At 35.1% G+C, this 25,246-nt stretch overlaps 2 protein-coding genes, 1 long non-coding RNA gene and 1 pseudogene across 4 annotated transcripts; all 4 read right to left on the bottom strand.

The window, feature by feature from the left end:
* Positions 1-1,250: 1,250 nt before the first annotated feature.
* On the bottom strand, positions 1,251-3,909 carry LOC105133837 (squalene monooxygenase-like; annotated as a pseudogene).
* Positions 3,910-5,774: 1,865 nt separating this feature from the next.
* On the bottom strand, positions 5,775-6,530 carry LOC105133838 (probable disease resistance protein At4g27220). Its single transcript, XM_011037971.1, has one exon. The coding sequence runs from the start codon at positions 6,371-6,373 to the stop codon at positions 5,867-5,869; it is 507 nt and encodes a 168-aa protein (XP_011036273.1). The 5' UTR covers positions 6,374-6,530; the 3' UTR covers positions 5,775-5,866.
* A 614-nt stretch (positions 6,531-7,144) lies between these two features.
* LOC105133839 (uncharacterized) lies at positions 7,145-7,835 on the bottom strand. The gene is made up of 2 exons (XR_843877.1): positions 7,594-7,835; positions 7,145-7,283 (listed from the first exon to the last, which is right to left on the bottom strand). It is a non-coding gene; the product is annotated as an uncharacterized LOC105133839 (long non-coding RNA).
* Positions 7,836-8,438: 603 nt separating this feature from the next.
* On the bottom strand, positions 8,439-15,574 carry LOC105133840 (probable disease resistance protein At4g27220). Of its 2 annotated transcripts, XM_011037972.1 has the most exons (7): positions 15,409-15,574; positions 14,981-15,076; positions 14,739-14,859; positions 14,024-14,566; positions 13,432-13,839; positions 9,698-12,725; positions 8,439-8,765 (listed from the first exon to the last, which is right to left on the bottom strand). In XM_011037972.1, exons 3-6 carry the CDS (start codon positions 14,850-14,852, stop codon positions 9,711-9,713), a joined length of 4,080 nt encoding a protein of 1,359 aa, XP_011036274.1. In that variant the 5' UTR covers positions 14,853-14,859; positions 14,981-15,076; positions 15,409-15,574; the 3' UTR covers positions 8,439-8,765; positions 9,698-9,710. The 2 variants fall into 2 exon arrangements, with proteins under 2 accessions (XP_011036274.1, XP_011036275.1); XM_011037973.1 differs by lacking the exon at positions 14,981-15,076.
* Between the last annotated feature and the right edge of the window lie 9,672 nt (positions 15,575-25,246).

Raw genomic sequence — 25,246 nt, 5'->3', positions numbered from 1 at the left:
TTCTTCTATTATTAGAGAGAAGTTGTATTCCCACATTACTTAGTAAAATTCTTCTATATTTACCTGTGGACGTAACTTAATTAGATAAACCACGTAAATTCTTGTGTGTTTCATTTCTTATTTTATCTTGTCTCTTATCTTTTATTTTGTCGGGTTTACATGTTAGAATCCTAATATCAAAGAAATTATTATAGACAATTGTCAAAAGCTGAGAAAGTTGCCAATTCGTCTTCTCCCTCCTTCACTTAAAAAAAATTGAAGTATATCCGAAAGAATGGTGGGAGTCAGTGGTAGAGTGGGAGAATCCTAACGCTAAGGACGTCCTTAGTCCCTTTGTTAAATGACGATATATTATTGAATTACGGGTAGGCATCTTGTTTTAATGCATGGTGCTATTGAATTTGGTAATAGAATTATGTATGTAAAGCGGCACAAGTCTCCATTTCTATTGATTCTTCTCATGTCCTTACGCTAACTAACATGTAATTTACATCTGATTGACGTTGATTAATATGAAATAAATGTATTATTTCTGAGTTGGTTTTAAGTTTCATTCCAGTACATGTCAAGCAGATTATGTTATGCAAGCTTTGTGTGGAAGGGTAGCTGGCTATTTCATGGTTCGGTTGTTTTGTTTTATACAGGTTAAGTTAGTGATCGCTTTCTGCACCCTTTCCTCTTTGGAAAATGGAAGCAAAAAATGGTATCTGTCTTGATTAGACTTAAGGACCCTTTTCTTTTGAAGCAAAAAAAGAAGAAGAAGAACAAGAACAAGAAGAAGAAGAAATAGTCAAAAGATGGTTAGCGGGAATTCAAAAGCTTATAGGGAATTCGAACAACAACGGTACTGCTATATTATAAAAAGAAGAAAAAAAATGCAAAACAACTAGCTATATCTTAAAATACTGCAGGTTTTATAATTTGTTTCTTGTTTGATTAAAGAATAACCAACTATTACCCTGTTTCTCTATCATCAGTGGATTGGACAGGAGGAGTTCTGTAGTAAGCAGGCATTGTTGCCGGGAGGAATGTTGCTCTAATTCCTTCAGCCTTTAGTATAGGGAAGATGATGCCTGATCCAACCTGAAAGATGACAAAAATAAAAATAAAAATTTAAGTTTCTCTAGGAAACTCATGGTGAGAATAATAGTTCAAACAAATGTCTGTTAGTAAGGGTAATGAGTGTTAGGACATTTCGGCATTCAAACACACATCAATTTACGTGGTTCGGCAACTTACCTACTCCACGGAGCTTCTAGTTTGTATTAATCAAGCTCAAAAGCAATACAAACAACTAAAACAAGGAGGAGAAAAGTCCACGGATCAGGGTTTAGACCAGACAGAAGAGCCATCAGTCCTTCTGAGAACACGCCTCCAAGGCTCAAATAATTGAAGAATGCTTCTTTCATTTCCTTCCTTGATGGATCCTGATCCGATGAAGAGAATACTGTGTGTAGGGTGCTTGCCAATGTGTTTATTGCAAATGACGTTGGCTGCAACCAATATTATGTTATTAGTATCTACCCAACCTATAGAAATATAGCAATGCTTGAAATTTGAAGTTTCTTTAAGCAATTCCTGTTCAGAGTTTGTTCCGAGGAAGACTGGCAGAAGAAATATTAGATAAGCTTGAGCATGCGAAAGCTGATACCTTGCGCAGAATGTAAAAGGATTCAAGATATTTGCAAATGGCAGCTCCATCACTAAGATTATTCAGAGGCCTAAGAAGATCTCGCAGTAGAACAACATCAGAAAGTCCCACAGTCATTCCTCCTCCTGTTACGGCATGGCGCATATTCAAGGAATCCCCTATCATAAACGCACCAGGGGTTGGATAGGGAGACGCAGGCATGATTCTGTTTGGCATTGTTCTTATGTTGCCCTTATCAATTGCACACATGAAAGCATTGTATAGCTCAGGTGGCATCTGAAATGTGCAAATCTCTGCATTAGTTCAAACAACATTTATATTTAATAAAGAGAACTAGCAAAGTTGCTAAAATGTCGCCTTAGACTGGCATTATGAGACATTTTACATTTTGCTTTCTGATATTATTAACAATAAATTCGCGATCAAGCGTACTCTATAAATTAATGAAAATAAGCTTCAATTCCAGAATAAGCTTCAATTTCAAGCAACTATACATACTTGAGGTGCCACCACTGTTTTCAAGTAGCTTGCCATTTCACCATTGGCAATAGGTGGTTGTTTCGAGCCAGGTACATCAACTAAACAACGAATTTCATTGCTGCTAACAGGATAAGCTATGACAATTGTATCCTTCAAAATAAAGTATGCACGATTTGCATATGGAAGATTATAGTTCTCCAGGACCAAACCAACAAAGTAAGATGGGACTTCAATCTGCAAGAAATGTAATGACCATGTGTTAGAGAGTACTATTAAACTAATTTTGGGTTGAATTAATTCTTTGATATAATAGCAAAGTTTAATAACCAAACATCACAAGTTTGAAACTTACAACTCATTCTAACTAATTATATTAATAATAATTAAGCCGAAAGTAATCATGATCCTAAGCAGTTTCAAGCTTTCAAAGAACTATTTTAAAGAATAATATAAAACTATTATTTGAGATTCACCTAGAAGGTATATCTACTGGTCTGTATTCTTATCAACAAAATAAAAAATTATAGTGCCTTCTCTCATTAATTACATCTAAATTTACTCATAATGCAAGATTTTCACCTTTGGATTGCAGAGATTGCGTCGTAAATTTGAAAAACAACCATCACATACTACTGTGAGTGAAGCTGAAGCTGCTAACTCCTGGCCTGCCTTTGTTTTGTATAGCACACCTTTGATAGTTCCATTTTCTTCAACAAGAGATGTTACAGTTCCTTGATCAAGTTTAACGCTGGACAAAGATCAAAGAAATATGAGAAAGAAAAATCTTCACATCATGAAATGATACTGACAAACACATAAATGATCAAGTCTATGGTTGGTTATATTGAACTCAGTACTCGCAGGCTACTCTGTTCCTATTGGTTTCAGGGGAAAGGACAAATACTTGGGAAGAGATGCGGCTTTTTCACGTAGTTTCATAAGAGTAGTTGTTGATTAATTGAACGGAAAGTATGTTCAACAAAATTTCTACAGCTAGTAATTCTTCACCTTCGAGACCTAACTCGGCCAATTTAATGCAGCCCCCAGCATGCAGGAGCTCACCAACAATTCTGTCGGGCTCAGTCAAGTCTCTTTCAATAACTTGCACGCGCCATCCATCCTGCAGTTGTAGGAGAAGACAAGGTTGCTGTTGCTTAGCACACACAGAACAACAATAGCTCTGCTTACTAGGTTTTGGTCTTTGAATTATAAGCAAGATCAGGCACTTAGAGTTAACTGTTTTACCATTGTGAAAGAGGTTATTACCTTTGCGAGAGCATAAGCAAGAGCTGAACCAGCAACACCAGCTCCTACGATGATCACATCAGTATTTCCAGCAAAATTTGATCTGCACACTCCATTTCCAGAGCTTTTCAAAGTTTTCTTGCTTCGATTTTTCTCTGAAGCTTTGATATTCTCTCTCCCTCTTGAACTGTAGAGGACAACAAACCCGAACAAGAAAGCTGCTACAACTCCTCCAAATATATGTTTGGAGTCCATTTTTCTCTCTCAGTACAAGCTCTCTCTCTCTCTGGATGTGCTGTCGAGAACCCTGCAGTGCTACCAAGGCACATAGTAGTATGGTATCATTTATGTGTTTTCTGAGTCACCATAAAGACTAATATTTATGCAGCTCAGGAAACAAAGAAAACTCCTGTCAAAGGGGAAAGAGAAACGCTGACAGAGACATAAAATTCATATCATTTTTTCCATCATACTGTTTATATTATAAAAGCTAGTGATAAAGTGATACAAAACTGGAGGAGGCTATGATGTCTACACAATTTTCAAATTGAATTTTACGAATTATGAGCTTTAGCGGTTATCGTAAGCATCCGCAGAGGAGCTTCCTAGGGAAGTAGGAGAGTGATTTATTGCTAAAAGACATGCAAATGGAAAGGTTGTTGATAGGGTTGTCAGTCCTCTGCATGATGAAAATTATTTTTTTCCTTGGAAGTATATGGTATACCACTGATTCCATAATAATTGAGTTTAGCTGTTCTCTGGGGAAATGATGGTCATTTAAATGGTTAGACCAATTATTATTGGAGTGGAAAAAAGAAAAATTGGAAATCAAATAAGAAAAATACTGAATTGTCGTTTTCAAGCTTCTTTTTTTTGTTTCATTATCGTTTAAGACTACTGAATTGTCGTACTTTTTTTCCTGTAAGAAAAACAATCGATAGATAAACAATTGTAATTCGAAGTTTAATATTATATTTTCATTCAATTTTAATTTGTATTTTTAAGTTTTATCCGTCTTTATGAACCACATGCATTCTATCACTTTGCCCTTATCAATTGACACGCTTGATTGCATTCATGGGGTTCCACTTACCGGCCAGCAGGTGACATGACTGTATGATGGAGATGTCTAGCTACTGCTCAAAGTCCAAACAACAACAGCACTGCTACCTAGAACAAGAAAAAAATGCATCTTGCTAAAATGAGATAGAAGTCAATTTTGACGGTTCCATTGAGTTTTCAAATTTCCTATCAAATTGGACTAAGTTGAAAATAGCTAAGGTCTTAAATCATGCTTTGCAATCAAAATAGCTAGGTAGCCGGAGGGCAAGTTTTATCTCCTCGGTGCTGTTTTTTTCTGTATTTTAAAAATATTTTTGAAAAAAATTGAATTTTTTTTATTTTTTATTAATTTTAAATTAATATGTTTTTAATATTTTTAAATCATTTTAATATTTCATTTTAATATGCTAATATTAAAAATAATTTTAAAAAATAAAAAAAAAAATTATTAACATGTATTTTGGTATGAAAAACTATTTAAAAAACAATAATAACCACATTTTCAAATAAATTCCTAATACAATGAGAAACATATAATTTTAGAATTCATACCATTAAGAAGAAATGTGATGGGATTAGTGGGATTTTCTCATAGCCTTCAATCTCGTAATTTTTTTCCTTGATATTTTATCATAAAAGCTATATATTAGAATAAAAATAGGGGAGATCATTCTGTTACACTAAGAGGAAAATCTTCTTAGCGACTGGAAATTCCTAGAGGATAAAAAAATAATTTTTGAGTTCAAGAGGGGAATAGAATCCATCTTCATTAGTTCAAGCAATGAGCAATGAGCAACAATGCAGAGACTCACCAAATCGAAGACAAAATTAGGCAAATTCTCAATGTGTAAGATAGATCGAGGACCTTGAGCCCATGCAATTTTTTGAAAAATGATTCGGCAATAAATTTCAAGTATTTATTAGTGCATGACAGTAGAGTTGAAAGACTGGGACACCTTGGTGAATAGCTCGAAGGAATTTCTTCAATTTGGTTTTGTATTGGTGAAACTCTCACAAGATTCTCTGTCCACTCCTCTGTATCTGGCAATTCATTTAGTTGTGCACCTGATTTCACCAAGCCTTGTGAGTTCTGTTGCTGTAGTTGGATGGCCATGTCTCTAATCAAGTCATGCATCGGGACACAGCTACAATCACCATATCTTGTAGCGCTTTCCAATAAGGAGACATTTTCAAGTTTATTAAGCATCGAATGGCCTTTGTAAACTTCTGCCACCCTACTCTGCAGTTTTATCACTCGCTCATCAATAAGCTATCAAATCCTCTCTAGGGAATACATTCTCTTCCATATCATCTTGCCTAACTCTTGATTGCCTCATGTCCTCTAAAGCATTCCTCCACTTGTTTATGTCATCCACCCCCTTCATGGCTCCAGCCGTTGTTATAATTCCTAGCGGCAAACCATCACTCCTATGTGATAGATTTTGCAATTTGTTCCACTTCTGGACAAAGTGTTATGTCATGTCCGAGTCTCTTAATAAACAAAATCCAAGCCTTTTCCTCCAAAATAGGCTTCACTTTGATTATGTGTAGGGTATCCATTTGTTGACAAATCTTTTTTGATCGAGTTATGAGAATAAGCTTGCATCCTTTAACTTTGACAAGAACTCCCAGCTTCTCAATAGTGTTCCACAAATCATCTAAAATCAAAACCCATTTCTGTTTCTTCATTAATTCTTTTCTCATTTCAACTGCTATGTGCCGCTCCTCATCTTCATTAAAAAGATTTAAACCAATACATCTTCTGATACTGCCCTGCAATTTTTTAATGCTGGTATCTTGTGAAACAGTAATCCAGTAAACATGAGAGAAAGTATCTGATCTCCATAGAAGCTGATTATACATATGCATCACCAAAGTTGTCTTACCCACTCCACCCATGCCATAGATTCCAATACTTGAAACTTCATCGTGCATCAACCAGGACCAGATAGTCTTCTTATGGTCTTCGAATGCTTGACCCACCAACTTTGTTGTTGGTAGTGCATCATCTGCTTCAATCTCATTTGTGTTGCATGCAAGTCCCTCCAGAAGAGCTAGCTCCTCCACCAGGCTGCGCTCATCTTCCTCTAGTTCTCCACATCATCATCATCCTCTTCCACTAGTTGTGTCCTCACTCTAACCATGTTCTGCACATCATTCATAATTACATCATTGTTTACCGATGGAGAACAGAGTTGATTGTAATGTCTTCCAAGTCCAAGACACAATAAATCAGTTGGTTGGGATGAATCTCCTCTAGGCTCATTTTGACTAACTGAGCCTCTCAAGAGAGCTCCTCTCTCAAAACGCTGCATCAATCACATGGTTTGGTTTTCTATGTTATTGTGAGTGACATTATCATCCATAAAAAAAGAACAGAGATCACAGATTCCTCGTCCACACTCTTGACTTGCTTGCTTGGTTATTGGTTTAGTCTCCGGTGCAATATCCACAAGTTCAATCCCTCCAATCAAGTCATTTGCCCATGCAAGTTCTCCAGCAAAAACAGCTTCTCCTTGTTGTGCTATTTGTACATGTATCACTTCATTGTTCTGTTCCTGTGAAGAAGTTGAAATTGCATTAGTGACCTCTTTATTGCTTGAGCCTGCTACAGTTTTCAGTTTTTTTTTCCAGAGGGCCATCGATTGCTGCAAGGGCTGCATTTTGTACTTCTTCTGGAACATTTTTACAAATTTTAACATCACGCCCTTTCACTCCTGACAAATGCCATTTGATCCTCGAAATGGAAGTATCCTTGGCAAATGGATGCCCACAAAACTCACACTACTATCATTCATATCTTCAACATGTCGCCAAAATGGATCATTTGATCAAACCATTTGTCCTACAGAAAGAACAAAAAAATTCAAGATATTGAATAAAATTAATGGAAGTTATATTAATCGGAAAAGGAAAGGTTTAAAACAAAAATAATAAGTTAAAAACAGAAAAAGAATTGTAAAATAAATAAATTCAAGGTTAGGTTCAATTCAGAAAGAATTCCACAAGGCATGAAGAAACTATTGATGATCCTAACTCCAAAGTTTCTCAATACAATAAGTTGTATTTTGCTTGAGCTTCAAACAATAGTTACACAAAGTATAAATAACAAAAACACCAGCAAAATGAAGAAGATAAAGTATAAATAATTTAACCTGGATTCCAGATGTTCTCCAAGTGCTGGTTTGCTTAAGCAGTATTCAAGGGGAAAAAAAAACCACAAAGCATGTGCTTGTAAGCCCTCCAGAAGAGCTAGCTCCTCCGCCAGGCTGCTCTAATCTTCCACTATATATCTCATCAACTGGTTCTGTCCTCACTGTAATCATGTTCTGTAAATCATACCTAATGACATTTTGCTTAGTGATGGTGCACAGAGTTGATCATAATATCTTCCATGGTCAAGACAACGGATCTGTTGGTTGGGATGAATCTCCTCGAGGCTCATCAGCTTGATTAGTTGATTCGAGGCCGCATGCACACAAGCGAAAAGGCACTGGCATGTATTGAAATGAAACTTAAAACCAACTGAGAAATAATCATAATTTAAGCTGCTTTGGAGCTCTTATATAGTTTTACATGACATACATTTTCAAGCTCTACACATCAGTCAAGGAGTTTGTAGTTTAATTAACAGTTTAATTAACTCTATATATATATATATATATATATATATATATATATATATGCCTCTCTTTCAAAAGATCTCAGAATCGAACTTCTCCATCATAATCCAACATCATTAGCGTATCTGCTATCCCTTTTAAGAGAAGAAGATTTCGAATCAGTCCATTCATTCCCATCTGTAGGCATCTTTCTCAAACATTAAGGAGAATTACTTCTGGATTCTGAGTTGCCACTAAAAAAAACCCTTATGAACTAATTAATCTGTCAGTCCTTAAATTAGTTTCCTCATTGTTTTCACAAATTTGTAAGAAAAAAAATGGAAAAAAAAATAAAAAAGAATAAAAATATGATCTTAAGCTATAAATCTAACACTCACTTGAAAGAAAATGATAACCATGCAAGCAGTTTACATGTCAGTATTTGATAAGGGGTGAGAAATATTGGAGACAAATTAGAGGACACAAATAGAATGTATTAGGTGAATTGCCCGTGCGGTGCCGCGGGTTATAACATGAACTCAGCAAAATCTAAAAGCATTGAGATCGAAATAAAAAGCAAAGATTTGCATGTGGCTAGTGAAGTAGACTTATGCTGGCAAAGCAGGACCGACAATGGAACTCCATGAAGAACAGCTAAAATAGCATGGGATTTTGACAGTGCCGCTCAAAAGTGTGGATGCAAGGTCTGATGCCCAGCAGGTCTCCTGTTGCGAGGCAAGAGTGTTAGCTTTCATCTAAAAGATGATAGGTATTGCCAGGCCAACGCTTAGGGAAAGCAAGGTAATGTGCACAAGAATTGGAGCAATTAATTGTAATGTTAAAACCCTGGAAAGCAAGTAAATGAGACTCACCCAGACAGAATGGAAAAATGATCATAATCATTTTGGAAAAAATAAAATTTATTTTTTTTATATTTTAAAATTATTTTAATATGATAATATTAAAAATAAATTTTAAAAATTAAAAAATATTATTTTAATATATTTTCAAACAAGAAATACTTTTCATTTACAATGCAACATGTGTCTTCATGTATTGTGAATTAAACAATCTTTTTAGTTTTTTTATATTGTTCATGAAGACTGAAAAAGCTTAAAAATAAAATTTTAAAATTCGAGGAAAATAAAAAAATAAAATAAATTTTTGTAGAGGAAAATAGATAGAGGTGTGGAATTTTATTTTAAATATATCCTTACAAAAATTTCAAAATTTCAAGTATTACCATTCTATTTTTAAAGTGTCTTCTCTCTTTTTTTTTCTTTTTAATCTGTATTATATATTTTTTTAAAATATTTTTTTGCTATAAGATGATTTGTACTAGTGAATAGATCTATTATTTTATCAGGTTAATATATCAATATAGTTTTTTTTTTTATGGGATTTTCATCTTGCAGATGCTCAATAGGACGAAAATATAATATTAATTAAACTTCAAATCATAATTATTTATCTATTCAGTTAAACAAAAAAATGACAGTTCGATGGTCTTAAAAGATAATGAAATATATAAAAAAATGAAAAATGTTATTTATGTTAATTGTAAACACACGATATAAATAAGAAATATTTCATATTAATGAACGCTTAACGACTCCAATCAATCAGAAATTGACATGACATAAAAGATGATGCTTACCCTTTATTCTATATTATATATGTTTTAAGGGCAGAGTAGTCTCCTCCTCCCGAAACATTACAAAGGGACTAAGGACATCCTTCGTGTTAGGATGCTCCCACTCCACTACTCTCTCCCACCATTCTTTTGGCCTTGCATTGATTTCTCTGAGAGAAGGGGGAGGGGATGGCTGGCCATTTTCAAGCAACGGAAGACAAATTGCCATCCTCTTCAGCTTCTCACAATTGATTACACTAATATTTTCGAGAGAATTGCAAATCAGTTTTGCACTACAAATGCTTTTCAATTCTGGTAACCAACACAAATTCAAAGATATTAACTTTGGGAGTATTAATTCCGTGATGGAATTGGAGGTGCTGCTTTCTTCCTCTGTTGTTCCTATTATCCCCTCCATTTTCTCACAGTTAATAACATCAATCAATTCCAGGTTTGGAAGCAACACAAGTGGGAACAGCTGCTTCATATTGTTACATCCAACACAATAAAACTCTTTAAGACCAGAAAACATACCATTATATGATGGTAATGGTGGTGAAGCAGAGCAGAGCCAAGAAGATGAAACCAAGTTCTCCATGCTATTGCAATCCCGAATGCTGATGCGCTTCAGTTCAGTTGCATTCTCTAATGACAAAACATCACATAAACTTCTCGCATCGATGAATTGACAAACCAGTCCTTGAATGCCATTTAAGAACTTGACCTGAAAATCTCTATCTTTGTTAATACTCAAATTACCCAACGCAACAGTTTTACTTGGAAAATCATCAATGCATTCCCGAAAATCCATCATTCCTACTGAAATTCTATATGTGCTTAATGATTGGATCCCATCCCGAGATCTGAGATACTCCGCAAAGTCAGAGAGACCTTTGAAATGGCATCGCAAAATTTCCAAATTTCTCAAGGATCCTACTTCCTTTACTTCAACTGTTATCCTCCGATAAGAATCCACAAAACACTCTTCTAGTACAAAGACTTGCAGGTGAGAGAGTTTTGGTAATATCCCACTAGGAAACTCCTTTTCACCACATCCATTCATTCTAAGATACCTCAGCTTGGTTAGGCATTCCATTCCTTGAGGCATCTTTTCAAGTGCAGTATGAGAGAGATCCAACCTCTTCAGTGCCCTGAGCTTCTTTAATGATGGAACATGTCTTAATTTCTTACAATTATTGAGCAATAATGCTGTAAGACTCAATAAATCAGAGATAGGGTCTGGCAATTTTTCAATACCTGTCCAAGTCAGATCGAGGACCTTGAGCCCATGCAATTGCTTGAAAAATGAATCCGCAATAAATCCCAACAAGCGATTATGACATAGCAATAAAGTTGATAGATAGGGACACCTAGGTGAATGGCTGGAAGGAATTTCTTCAAATCCGTTTTGCATTAGTGAAACTCTTATGAGATTCTCTGTCCACTCGTCTGCATCTGGCAACTCTTTTAACTGCGCACCTGCTCTAACCATGACTTGAGAGTTTTCTTGCAGTATTTGGATGGCCATGTCCCTAATCAAGTTATGCATCTTGACACCTATACTACCATCATATTCCATTTTAACACTTTCCAATAGGCAGACATTTTCTAGTCTATTAAGCATCGTGTGACCCTCGTCAAATGCATCTCCCCTGCTCCTCATTCCTTTAATTATTCCCTCATCGATCAAATAACCTATCAACTCCTCCCTTCCAATCTCACAATCTTCAGGAAATAATGCGCAATACAAGAGACACTGTTGTAGGGCTAAATCACCCAGCCGATCATAACTAAACCTCAATAACTTGAATACTTCATTGTCCCTAAATTCTGATTCTCTCAATTTTTTCAATGTATTTCTCCACTCATGAAGGTCATCAACTCCCTTTAAGCTTCCGGCCACAATACTAATTCCCAAAGGCAAACCAGCACATTCCCTAGCAACAGCTTTTGCAACTTCCGGTGAAAGTGCTATATCACATCCAAGTTTCTCCATGAATAAAGCCCAAGCTTCTCCCTCAGAAAGTGGCTTCACTTTGATTTTGTATTGACAAGCCATCCGATGACAAACCGTTTCTGATCGAGGTGTCAGATTTTGCTTGCATCCTTTCAATGGGACAGGAATTCCCACTTTTTGGAGCTCAAAATTGTTCCACAAATCATCTAAAATAAGAATCCATTTTTGTTTATTCATTAATTCTTTTGATAATTTGGCAGCTCTATGCAGATCATCAACCTCCCTTAAAAGGTCAAGATCAAGATGTTTAGCAATAAAATTCTGCAATCTTTTAATGCTGAAGTCTTGAGACACAGTCACCCACCAAACATGATCACAAATATCTAGTCTTTGTAGAAGCTCATTATAGATATGTTGCAGTATTGTTGTTTTACCAACTCCCCCCATCCCATAAATGCCAATGATTGAGACTTCATCGTCCATTAACAAAGACCATATCACCTTCATGTTCTCTTTAAATGCTTGACCCACTGGCTTTGTAGAGCTAGTAGGTAATAGAACTCCTGCAGAATTGTTGTATTTCAGACTTTTAGAAGATCTAGCTCCTGCACCAGCCTGCACCGCTGATCTTCCACTACTCGCTACATCCTCCTCCTCCTCCACTGGTTCTGTCCTCACTCTACCCATGTCCTGCTCATCATGCATAGTTACCTCATTGTTTACTGATGAAGCACAAGGTTGATCATAACGTTTTCCAATGTCAAGACAAAATTGGGATGAATCTCCTTGGGGCTCTAGAAGCTGCACTTGCTCTGTTCTTGGTATAGTCTCAAATGCATCATGCTGAAAAGATCCTTCACCAGTGTTTTCTATGTCATTTCCTAATTGTAAATTCAACTGAATTCTCTCTTCTCCGGGACCTTGTTCCATGCCCTGAACTCCCACTTGTATCCTTCCAGCACCCCCTGCCAAATTGTCAAGTACTGCATTGCTTTGTTCCAACGATCGATCCACTGGTTCTGTCCTCAGTCTGCTCTCGAGTGCCCCTTCAGAAACTCTATCTTCTTGAGCTCTCATTCCGGTCATGCTTACTGCATGTGAAGAAATCCTCTGTTCCCCTACAGCGGGTTCTACAACCTGAACTTCTCTTTGTACCCTTCCAATACCTTCTACCATGTTAATCTCAATGTTTTGTTCTTCTGGACAAGTTGAAATTCCACAATAATTTATAATATTGATTGAACTTTCTGTGATTTTATGTCTCTTGCTGACATCATTCATAGCTTTAGAGGCTGCTTCTTGAACTTCTTTAGTCACCCCACTACAAATGGCAACACCATGCCGTCTCTCTCCTGATAAATGCCATTTGAACCTTGAAATGGAAATTTTATTGGCCCATGTACGTTGACAAAACTTACACTTCACGCTACCATCAGCCCTATCTTCAATATAGTTCCAAAATGGATCCTTTGATCCAACCATTTCAACCTATAGAAAAAAAAAAGTGGGTCAAAATAAAAAATAAAAATTGATGGAGGTTACACCGTATCCGGATGGATGTGAAACTACTTCAGCACTGTTACCCTTATTTTGCTATTAAAATTGATAGTTAGTTTACTGCACAATCATAAGGGGGAAAAGACAACGATAATTCAGTTATACTTCTTACTTGTTGAATATTTAAACCCCTAATTTGACTTTGCAGGGAAGTCTCAAGGCCAGGATTTGAGGCATTTGGCGTAGCAGTTTGATTTTGCAATCCTTTGACTTGGAGGTCATCCTCAGAGTTGGAGCTTACTTTGTCGTTTCTTGCTATTGCATGTGAAGAAATCCTCTCTTCCCCTACTCCAGGTTCAACAACCTGAACTTCTCTTTTTACCCTTCCAAAACATCCTTCCATGTTAATCTCAATGTTTTGTTCTTGTGGACAAGTTGAAATTCCACAATCATTAACATTGATTGAACTTTCTGTGCTTCTATGTCTTTTGTTGCCACCACACATAGCTAGAAAGGCTGCTTCTTGAACTTCTTTAGTCACCCCACTACAAATGGCAACATTATGCCCTTCCTCTCCTGATAAATGCCATTTGATCCTTGAAATGGAGGTTTTATTGGCAAATGTATGTGGACAAAACTTACACTTCATGCTACCATCTGCCCTATCTTCAATATAATTCCAAAATGGATCCTTTGATCTAACCATTTCAACCTATAGAAGAAAAAAAAAAGTGGGTTAAAATAAAGAATATAAATTGATGGACGTTACACCATATCAGGATGGAAGAGAAACTATTTCAGCGCTGTTACCCTTATTTTGCTATTAAAATTGATAGTTAGTTTACTGCACAATCATAAGGGGGAAAAGACAACGATAATTCAGTTATACTTCTTACTTGTTGAATATTTAAACCCCTAATTTGACTTTGCAGGGAAGTCTCAAGGCCAGGATTTGAGGCATTTGGCGTAGCAGTTTGATTTTGCAATCCTCTGACTTGGAGGTCATCCTCGGAGTTGGAGCTTACTTCGTCGTTTCCTGTTATTGCATGTGAAGAAATCCTCTCTTCTCCTACTCCGGGTTCTACAACCTGAACTTCTCTTTGTACCCTTCCAATACCTTCTCCCATATTTTCAATCCTAATGTTTTGATCATGTGGACAAGTTGAAATTCCAGAATCATTAACATTTATTGAACTTTCTGTGCTTTTAAGTCTTTTGTTGCCACCACACACAGCTAGAAAGGCTGCTTCTTGAACTTCCTTAGTCACCCCACGACAAATGGCAACATTATGCCCTTCCTCTCCTGATAAATGCCATTTGATCCTTGAAATGGAGGTTTTATTGGCAAATGTATGTGGACAAAACTTACACTTCATGCTACCATCTGCTCTATCTTCAATATGATTCCAAAATGGATCCTTTGATCCAACCATTTCAACCTATAGGGAGAAAAAAAAAAAAAAGAGGGTCAAAATAAAGAATAAAAATTGATGGAGGTTACACCATATCCGGAAGCGCTGCTAACCTTATTTTGCTATTAAAATTGATAATTAGTTTATTGCACAATCATAGGAGGGAAAAAGACGACGGTAATTCAGTTAGACTTCTTACTTGTTGAGTATTTAAACCCCTAATTTGACTTTGCAGGGTAGTGTCAAGGCCAGGATTTGAGGCATTTGACCTAGCAGTTTGATTTTGCAATCCTCCGACTTTGAGGTTATCCATCTGTGACCTGTAAAAAAATGAAGTGATCATATTATAAGACCAAAAATCAATGGTGTCAATGGTGTATCTAATTATCAAAAAGGTATTAATATTGTGTTAAAACACAACAGCTAGAAGTCAATCAGTACCTAGTAGATTTTCCAAAGTGCCGTGGCACGAAGTTCTCGTGTTGTATATCGTCTATGTTAGGAATTACAGCAGCTTGATTGCAAAAATAATGACTCCTGAATCCAAAATCAATATGAAGCATTACAAACTTATGTTTAGTTTGCTGGGTTCATGTTCAAGCTATGATGTTTCTTTCCTGATTGAAAAAATAAACCTTTTTACAGATGATGGGAACTCCTTCCATCACCACAAGTACATGATGAATAGTACAGGAGGTGAAAAAAGAAGAGAAAGCACATATCAGAGAAGACTATATACATATGACAAATCTGAGAAAAAGATCAATTTATTTATCATGGATTACTTTAAAGATTCAAACCATAGTTACAAACAACTATATAAACAAAAACACCAACAAGATGAAGAAGATGAAGTGCAGATAATTAACCTGGATTCAAGATATTCTTCAAGCGCTGGTTTGCTTGAGCAGTAATCAGCCAAAAAAATAGAGAAGAGAAATCACAGATCAGAGAAGAAAATAAGGTTTAGAAAAATAATAAAGTTGCAGTACCGAGAGGGAAAGAAAAACAGAGAATGGTAATAATAATAATTATTATTATTAATTATTGTATTGTTTGATAGGAAGGAAGGAAGTTGCTAGGAAGGAACCCACCGCTTACCCGCGAAGCATTATATTATAAGATATTGGAAGTTAAAGTGTGGACCCCGCTAATGTTGAAACTTTGAAGAAGCTGCCCGGAAAATTTATGTTGCTTGGAGATTTGATTAATCAAACTAATTTATTTTTATTTTTAATGTTATTATATAAAAAATATTAAAAAAATATTTTTTTGATGTTTTATACAAATAAATATATTTTAAAATATAAAGGAGGATCAATTTTAAAAAAAAAAAATTAAAAGATATAATTTAATTGATTAAATTTTAAATTTATTTTTTTAAAATTATCAATTCAAGTTCTACAAATCTCAGAGTTATTAGAAATTTATATAATTATTAATTTCAGAACACATAAAATTAATTGTGATATACTCAAGTTAATTTGAACATTCATATTAATATATATATATATATATATATATATTATAGAAAAAAATTAAATCAATACAGATAAATAAATGATTCAAGGGTAATAAAATTATTAATCCATTCAATAGAAAAGGCGTGACTGAATACATAAATTAACTGCATAAATCCTATGATTATTTGGAGAAGAGTTAGAATAAATGGACATCTTTTGCCACATAGCAAATTAGTTTAAGTATTTTTTATTCTATATTGAATGTATAAAGAAAATTCAAATTTCCTACCCTTATAAGAGATTTTTTTGCAGGGAAGACGACAAATGCCATCTAAACAGAAAGACAGACAAAGGCTTAAAAAGTAGAACAGAAGTCCAGATCATGGGCTCAAATGGTTTCAGACGAAGATAAAATTTCTCAATATGACAGAAGCAAATTAAAGGTTCTCCCTTTGGAAACCTTGATCATATCGTATACCAGCAACGAGGAGAGACTAGTGATGATGGATCACGTTACGTAACTTTAATCATGTCGGATACCACCAACAATATTCCATCAGGTAATTGATAATTTCATTCAGATAGTTCTTGGGAAAGGTAGAATCAACTGTCACCCAACCTTTCCCAGACAAACTTCACATAAAATCCATAATAATTTTACTTTATTTTCACTCAGGAATCAACAATAATTGTAAAAACCCTAGTTGCTTATGATGCTCGCTTTTAATTCTATCAAGCATTGAGATATAAACTCTGTAATGTCTTTTATGCCATTTCATTAGTAATACTATTTCAAGTCTTTATACATCTAAAACTAGGATGGTTTGATATGCTTTCATCATCACATTTCTTTTCAAATCATCCAACTCAATCACACAAAAACCTAAAACCAAATCTCACCAAACTATCCTCATCAACAACAAAACTAGCTTTTCCTAACTCTAGGTCATCTTGAATCTTACATGGCTGCTCATCTCTAGCCTACCAAGTTCAACTTAGTTTGAAAGTGAACCAATAATACTCTCAATTCCCCCAATCTTAAAACTAACATTCTCATCCAACAAATTGTGTAACTCTCTTATCAATGGCCTTCTTGCCTCTTGAATATGAGCCAAACCATTATAAATTTTATGCTCAAAACATCGGCAACGACATTCACATTTTTCGGGTGATATTAAATCATGCATTCATAATTACTTAATAGTTCTATCCATTCTCTTATCTTATATTCAAATCCTTTTATTATTTTATATTCAAATTCTTTTATTGAAAGATATATTAAAGACTATTATAATCTAAAAACATCTCACATGCCTTTCTAAATAAATTATGTCTTCAAATCTTAAAAGCAAACACTACAATAACCATCTTCAAATTATGCACGGGGTCATATTATTATTTTGCATTAAAATATAACTCAATCCAATTCTTAATATATCACAATACACAGTAAAATTATCATACTGTAAAACCATTATATTTTGAAGGTATTATCAAAATCAAAGTCTCAATTAATCTTTCCTTTAACTCTAAAAAACTCTTTTTATATTTTTTTACCATTAAAACTTGATTTTTTTTCGTATCAATTTAGTTAATGAAATTGCAATCCATGAAAAGCTCTTCAAGAACCACTTATAATATTGTGCTAAACCCATAAAATTGCAATCCATGAAAAGCTCTTCAAGAACCACTTATAATATTGTGCTAAACCCATGAATCTCATAATATTAGATACTATAGTCGGTCTAGGCTACTTCTTAATTGTCTTCATCTTTAATAAATCAACCTCTATCTCATTTTTTCACATACATATCCCAAAAATCCAATATTCTTTAACCAAAACTCATTTTTTTAAAACTTTTCATACAACTGATAATATCTTAGAGTTTAAAGAACCAGTAACAAATGCTTTTTATAATTCTTTTCACTTCTTAAATACACCAAAAAGTCATCAATTAATACAATAAAAAATATATCAATAAATGGCCTAAAACCCTGTTCATCATCTTTATAAATGTTATTGGTCCATTCATTAATCCAAAAGACAAAACTAGGAACTTGTAGTGCCTATAGCAAGTTCTAAATGCAGTTTTAGGAATATTATCCTTCCTAATCCTTAACTGGTAGTACCTCAATCCTAAATCACTTTTTAAGAAACATTGAGCTCCTTGTATTTGTTGTGATAAATTTCCTCTAATTCATGGGTAGTTAATGCTTACGTGTCAATATATGTGATCTATTAACATTACGTTTTGTGGTGTGTGTGTATCAGCACTTGCAAATTAGAAACATCATCAACATGGTTAAAGAGGGTTTAGGCTGATTATAGCACAAAAATGCTCGTGAATTATACCAAAACTACTAACTAATCAATCACCAACATGGTTAAAGAGGGTTTTGGATCTATATTTGATGGCAATGAATCAGCAAGAGGAGATATACTTTCTTTCCAAGTCCTTATATAAGAGCTATCAATATTCAATTGATGAGGGCAACATAAGAAATAATATTTTTAATGCAAATAATAAGTAAACAGAACAATCAATAAATTAACAGTAGAAGAAGCTATAATGTTAATGAACTGAAGCATATTCTGATTAATTTATAGAGCACGCTTGATCATGGATTTGTTTTAATAATATCTGAGGCTTTCATATGTGCAATTAATAAGGGCAACATAAGAACAATGCCAAACAGAATCATGCTTGTGTGATGGTTGCCTCATTTACTGCTGAAGAAGCGGTCTTTGGAGCTGAAACAAGATCAGCTCCAACAAGTTAGGAAGTTAGTTGCAAATAAAGCTGCTGTAGAACAACTCTTATTCCATTAAATCATGTCAATATTTTTCTGAAATTAGTTATTAAAACTCTTGTCTAAAATAATGATTCAATTAATAAAAATAGTAATGATTTTGAAGTCTCAAAACAACCCTTTATATGTACTAGTTTTCTCTGTTTTTTGTGTCTCTATTCTGCTAAAAACTATACTGCATCTCCCTATCCAACCCCAAGTGCATTTCTGATAGGGTATTCATTGAATATGCGCCATGCTAGCTGGTAACAGGAGGAGGAATGACTGTGGGACTTTCTGATGTTGTTCTACTGCGAGATCTTCTTAGGCTTATCCTAAAGCATGAGGTTGGATCAGACGTCATCTTCCCTGTACTTAAGGCACAAGGAATTAGAGCAACATTCTTCCATTCACCAATGATTCAGAAACAAGGAAATAGTTGTTTATTTTATTGGTAAAGGAACCAATTCTTATCAGCTAAATTTTTGAAGCATGAGGAACAGCATGAACAAACATGAAACAATCCTCATGATGTACCACATGAAATGAATAAAATGAATCTCAAAATTGTATCTCTGTTGTGTTATAACCTAATTTTTAAATAAATAATAAATAATAAAAATTATATATATATTTAAGAATGAGGTTAAAACAACACAAATTTGAATTTTAGGGATAGAATTATCAAATTTGAGAGTCCATTGGTCACAAATTAAAGAATTGATAAATTTGGGGACTTAATTGAGTTTAGAATTATTTTAATGAAAGCAGGGACGCAATTGTTAAATGTCAGAAGTTCAGGGGCCAATAGCCATTTCCAGAGATATAAACGGCGCCGTTTTGAACCATTGTTCATCGCCTTCTTCATTTCTAGACCGGGCACCGACTCAACAGGAAACCAATACCGTTTTGGACCGTGACCTCCATGAACGTCTCCTCAGCTACCCATTATCTTCCAGAGGCCACGTTGAATAGCCCAACAATATCAGGACGGTTATTTCCCTGTTTCTTCTCAGAGAAACAGAGGTATTCGTGCCACACGATCATGAGACACGAACACATGAACACAGGCTATCCTCTGGCTTTATAAAAGCCAGAGAAATCCACAGAAAAAAAGGGGGGAGAACAGGAGTACAGACAAGAGAGGACGAAGAAAGAAAGCAAGAAGAAAAAGAAACAGAGAGACGAACAGAGGAGACCATAAACACAAGGGGGAGCTGGAAAAAGAGAGGAGAAAAACACAAACATAGGGACATCGAACAAAGAAGAAACCCAGGCAGGGAGGAAGAACACAAACAGAGACGGGGTCACAAGCACAACACAGAGTGAACCGAGGGAGAAGAACGAAAACACAGGAGGAACAAAGAAAAGGCGTCAGGGACGAACGGACAACACAGGGACAAACAACACAGAGGGTAAAGCATCCGATCAATCAGCACACCAATTCATTTGGCTTCGTCTCCAGGTAAGTCTCTTTTTTGCATTATAATTCACTACAGTACCTAGTGATTTATGATTCACTTGTTACTGTAGCAAGTGAATCATAAATCACTAGTTCTTGTTTATGTAGTAGGGTGCGCTGTCATGCACGCCTGCTACCCGGCCGGGGCTGCTACTCAACCACAGAAAAACATAAACGAATACACATGTAAAGATTTCAAAAATTTTCATTGTTTTATTCACTGGAAGTTAAAAGTATTTATAGTTAAATTATTTAGTGATATTAAAATTAAAAATATTATAAATAAATTATCATTTAATTTGGTAAGAATATTTTTTTTATATAATTAGTTTTATATTATAAAATTTATATTGATCGGTTTGAGTTTTTAATGATCATAATATTATATAACGACTCTTTAAACAGTATATTTTTTTATTTAAAAATAAAATGTTAAAAATCTATTTTTTTTATTGATTTATTTTTAAAATCATCATCATATCATATGTCAGCTTGTATTTTGAGTTTCTCAAAATAATATATATAAATGTTAATTTTAATGATCATGAATCCATTTAGTTAATATATATTAATAGAAATAATAAATAAACAGAGCAATCAATAAACTAAAAGAAGCGGCAGCTATAATGTTTGGAAGATACAAATAAAAATATGGAGTGTGAAGGCATCGAGAAAATCTTATATCAGAAATGGATGAGGTGTTCCTCTCTAAACGTTTTATTTGTCTTCATCTTCCTTCCTTATATGTAAAAACTTCAAAGGGTAGAAGGACTTCCTTAGTGTTAAGATGCTCCCACTCCGTATCCCACCATTCTTTTGGATATACTCTAATTAGCTTAAGAGTAGATGGCTGGCCATTTTCAAGCAAAGGAAGATAAATTGACATCCTCTTCATCTTCTGACAATTGCATACTATAATGTTTTGGAGAGAATCGCAAATCAGTTTTGCACTACAAATGCTTTTCAGTTCTGGTAATTCATTCAATTTTAGTTCTTTTAACTTTGGGAGTTTGGATTCGGTGCTGTCGCGGCGGCCTACGCTCATAATCACTTCTTCATCTCCTCCATTTCTTCACACCATTTAACTTCAATCACTCCCAAGTTTACAAGGTTTGGCAGCGACACGAGAGGGAACAACTTCTTCAAACTCTTACAGCCATAACAATAAAATTGTTAATAAGACCAGAAAACATACCATTATAAGATAGCGATGGAGATGGAGCAGAGCGGAACTAAGAAGATGAGACCAAGCTCTCCATGCTATTGCAATTTGGAATAGAGATGACCTCCACCTTTAATAGAGAGGAAACATCGCATAAACTTGTTGCGTCATTACAATTATAAATTCTCAGTTCTTCAATGTCCTTGGAAACATGGAAATATGAACTAAAAATCTTCATCTCTGTTGACACTCAAGTTACTCAACACTACTGTTTTACTTTTGCTAGATCTTCCCAAATAAACATCTTCACCCGCCATTCCTACTAAAAAATTGTATGTGCTTCGTGATTTGGTCTGATTCCGAGATTTTAAAAACTCCACCAAGTCAGAGTTCCTTTTAAAATGGCATTTTAAATTTCCCAACTTCCTCGAGTGTGCTACTTCTTTTCCTTTAACTATTGCTAGAGCTGCACGCCAAACACCAAATCCATCGAGACCCAATTGCTGTAGCACGAAGACATGCAGGTGAGGGGATTTAGGCAATATCCCACTAGGAAACATCCTCCGACCGCATGCATTGAGTCCAAGATACCCGAGGCTGGATAGACATTCCATGGCTTGAGGAATCATTTCAAGTGCAGTACCATAGAGATCCAACCTCTTTAGTGCCCTAAGCTTCTTAATAAAAATACATGTCTTAATTTATCACAAGCAATGAGCAATAATGCTGTGAGACTCACCAAATCAAAGACAGAATTAGGCAAATTCTCAGTATCTGTGTAAGATAGATCGAGGACCTTGAGCCCATTCAATTTTTTGAAAAATGAATCGGCAATAAATTTCAAGTATTTATTATTGCATAACAATAGAGTTGAAAGACTGGGACACCTTCGTGAATAGCTTTAAAGAATTTCTTCAATTTGGTTCTGTATTGGTGAAACTCACAAGATTCTCTGTCCACTCCCCTGAATCCAGCAATTCATTTAGTTGTGCACCTGCTTTAACCATGACTTGAGAGTTCTCTTGCTGTATTTGGATGGCCGCGTCCCTAATCAAGTCTGACAGATACGATCACCATATCCTGTTGCACTTTCCAATATGGAGACATTTTCAAGTCTAATAAGAATTCAACTGCTCTGTGCCGCTCCTAATCTTCATTAAGAAGATTGAAACCACTATTTTCCCAAACTGTCTATATAGAAGCTGATTATACATGTGCGTCACAAATGTTGTCTTCTTATAGTCTTCGAATGTTTGACCCACCAGCTTTGTGGTTGGTAGTGCATCATCTGCTTCAATCGCATTTGTGTTGCATGCAAGCCCTCCAGAAGAGCTAGCTCCTCCACCAGGCTGCACTAATCTTCCTCTATAGTTCTCCACATCATCCTCCTCCTCTTCCACTGGTTGTGTCCTCACTCTAACCATGTTCTGCACGTCATTCATAATTGCATCATTCTTTACCGATGATGAATAGAATTGATGGCAATGCCTTCCAAGTCCAAGACACAATACATGATCATTTGGTTGGGATGAATCTCCTCTAGGATCATTTTGGCTAACTGATAGCCTCTCTCAAAATGCTGCATCAATCCCATGGTTTGGTAAGGTCAGCTCAATAATACTTAATTAATCAACTATTGTGTTGTTTCATAAGAATCTCCTCTAGGCTCATTTTGGCTAGGAAGGAACCAACAACTTCACTTACCAAAGATATCATCTAGACTATATGTACCGCAAGTTGCTTTTCAAAAATAATTAATTATTGTATTTAGCTTCTAGAGCGGCAAGGACTAAGCTAGGAATGATCGGGTTGTAATTAATTATTTGCTCACTCCTCCCCCGTCAAAGTAAATATGAAACTTCATCCACAGACAAATCTTTTCTGATCGGGTTGTAAGAATCAGCTTGCATCCCTTAACTCCCAGCTTTTGTATGTCTAAAATCAGAACTCTATGCAGCTCCTCATCTTAATTAGAAATATTTAGACCAATACGTCTTTCAATTCCACTATTTTTCTCCTCAACTGGTTCTGTCCTCTCTCTAACCATGTTCTGCATATCATACATGATGATATCTTTGTTCAGTGATGGAGCACAGAGTTGATCATAATATATATCTTCCATGGTCGAGACACAATAGATCTGTTGGTTGGGATGAATCTCCTCGAGGCTCATCAGCTTGATTAGTTGGCTGCCCTTGCCGCATGCAGACAAGCAAAAAGGCACTGGCATGTATTGAAATGAAACTTAAAACCAACTGTTTTGCAAGCCATTTGATAGATAAAAACTCAGAATCCATGAGATGAAGTATTTTGCAAAGCCTTCCCCGTTGGAGCAACCTCACTAATTTATCGACAAAATGGCTAAAATTGTCTTCCTCTTAACCAATCTTTAGCAAATTATCTGAATTAAGGTTTTACCAAAAAGAAAATAATAAATATGATCTGTTACTATCAACTGCCAGAACTCCTGACAAGTAATTACGACAAATTTTTTAACATCCAAGTTCTTGTAATCTCACATAATCTTGAGACCCAAACCCAATCAACGGAGAGAACCTTTATTTGTTCCATATACTTTCTCGACAATAACCGGAGAAGGAGGCTTTGGGGTGTTCCATGGTTGAAAAGTATCCCTCGAACAGGTTGGAAAAGATACCAGAGGCAAGAAAATTACAAGCAATAGTAGCCGAGAATATAGAGAGCATTATCCTAGCAGAAAAATGTGATATAACGACAGGAAAAGCTCATCCTAACTTCCCTAGCTAATATGCTTATGATGGCAGTTTCAGGTTTAGCAACCAAAACTCATCCAACAGAAAAGTGTATGTTCAGTTCATACTCTCTCAGAGGCATTTAATAAAGAATCTTAGCCTTCCTCATTTGATCTTCTCAATGCTGTGGTAGAAGAATACTTCTGACATGTTTACGATGTTTGTTGTGATTTGAATTGACCAGAATTCAAGAATGTTCGAAGAGATGAATTCATTGGCGATGAAATACATTACTTTTATTTATTTAATTTTCTATTTCCTGTATTCTGCTACGGAGATGAATTAATCTTCATTGTGAAACTGTTCTCTCATGCTCCTAAACTCTTACATCTTTATTAACAATAAGAGATGAAGAAGAGTTGCGTATGGAGGTGAAGGTATAATGCAACCAACAAATGATACAGAATAAGCTCAGATCAAGAGAACAATCGACGCAATTGTCCCTTCCACTTTTTGTCTCTCTTCCTTCAACTCATAACTTAGCATCTATCCCTTTTATTCAGACAAAACCACCGGGCACTAAGTAGAAAAGTTCGTTTTGATATATATATTTTTTTTAAATTGACAGAAAAAACAACTTTATGTTGTTCATAAAGACAAAAAAAAAATACATAAGAAAATCTTGAGGAATTGATTAAGCCATCCTTTTAGTTTTTTTTTTTTATGTTTCTATAATTACAGAAAAAACTTAAAAATACAGATTAAAAATCTTAACGAATGTAGAAAAATAGAATGAATTTTTGCAGTAGGAAAATAGATAGAGGTATGAAACTTTATTCTAAATATATCCTTATAAAAATTTCAAAATTCCAAGTCATGTTATTCGATCATCATTCCTTTTTTTTTAAATTGTCTTCTCTCCCTCTCCTTTTCTTTTTAATCTGTGTCGCACCCGACATCGCGGCGGCCTTAAAAATTTTAATGGAATGGAAAGAATAGATTTCTGGCATCCTATTCTTTGATGGTGAATGATCTTTGTTTAAGGAGTCGCCACCTAGTATTATGGTTACTAGGAACCCTAACTGGTCAACAGAGATTCTATGGTTCGAGACTGATTAC

Source organism: Populus euphratica, unplaced genomic scaffold (assembly GCF_000495115.2).
Source record: "Populus euphratica unplaced genomic scaffold, PopEup_1.0 scaffold54.1, whole genome shotgun sequence".
NCBI classification, from domain to species: domain Eukaryota; kingdom Viridiplantae; phylum Streptophyta; class Magnoliopsida; order Malpighiales; family Salicaceae; genus Populus; species Populus euphratica.
Note: the sequence above shows the minus strand (reverse complement) of the source record. Positions and strands in the feature narration are given on the sequence as shown.

Bases quoted from the DNA above. Each gene is read 5' to 3' on its own strand.
- LOC105133838 (XM_011037971.1), bottom strand. From the start codon at position 6,373: ATGCACGATGAAGTTTCAAGTATTGGAATCTATGGCATGGGTGGAGTG.
- LOC105133840 (XM_011037972.1), bottom strand. From the start codon at position 14,852: ATGGATAACCTCAAAGTCGGAGGATTGCAAAATCAAACTGCTAGGTCA. The intron at 13,840-14,023 runs GTAAGAAGTATA...TTTCTTCTATAG, and splicing joins GGGGTTTAAATATTCAACAA to GTTGAAATGGTTAGATCAAA. The intron at 12,726-13,431 runs AAAGTAAGCTCC...ATTTCTTCACAT, and splicing joins ATGCAATAGCAAGAAACGAC to GCAGTAAGCATGACCGGAAT.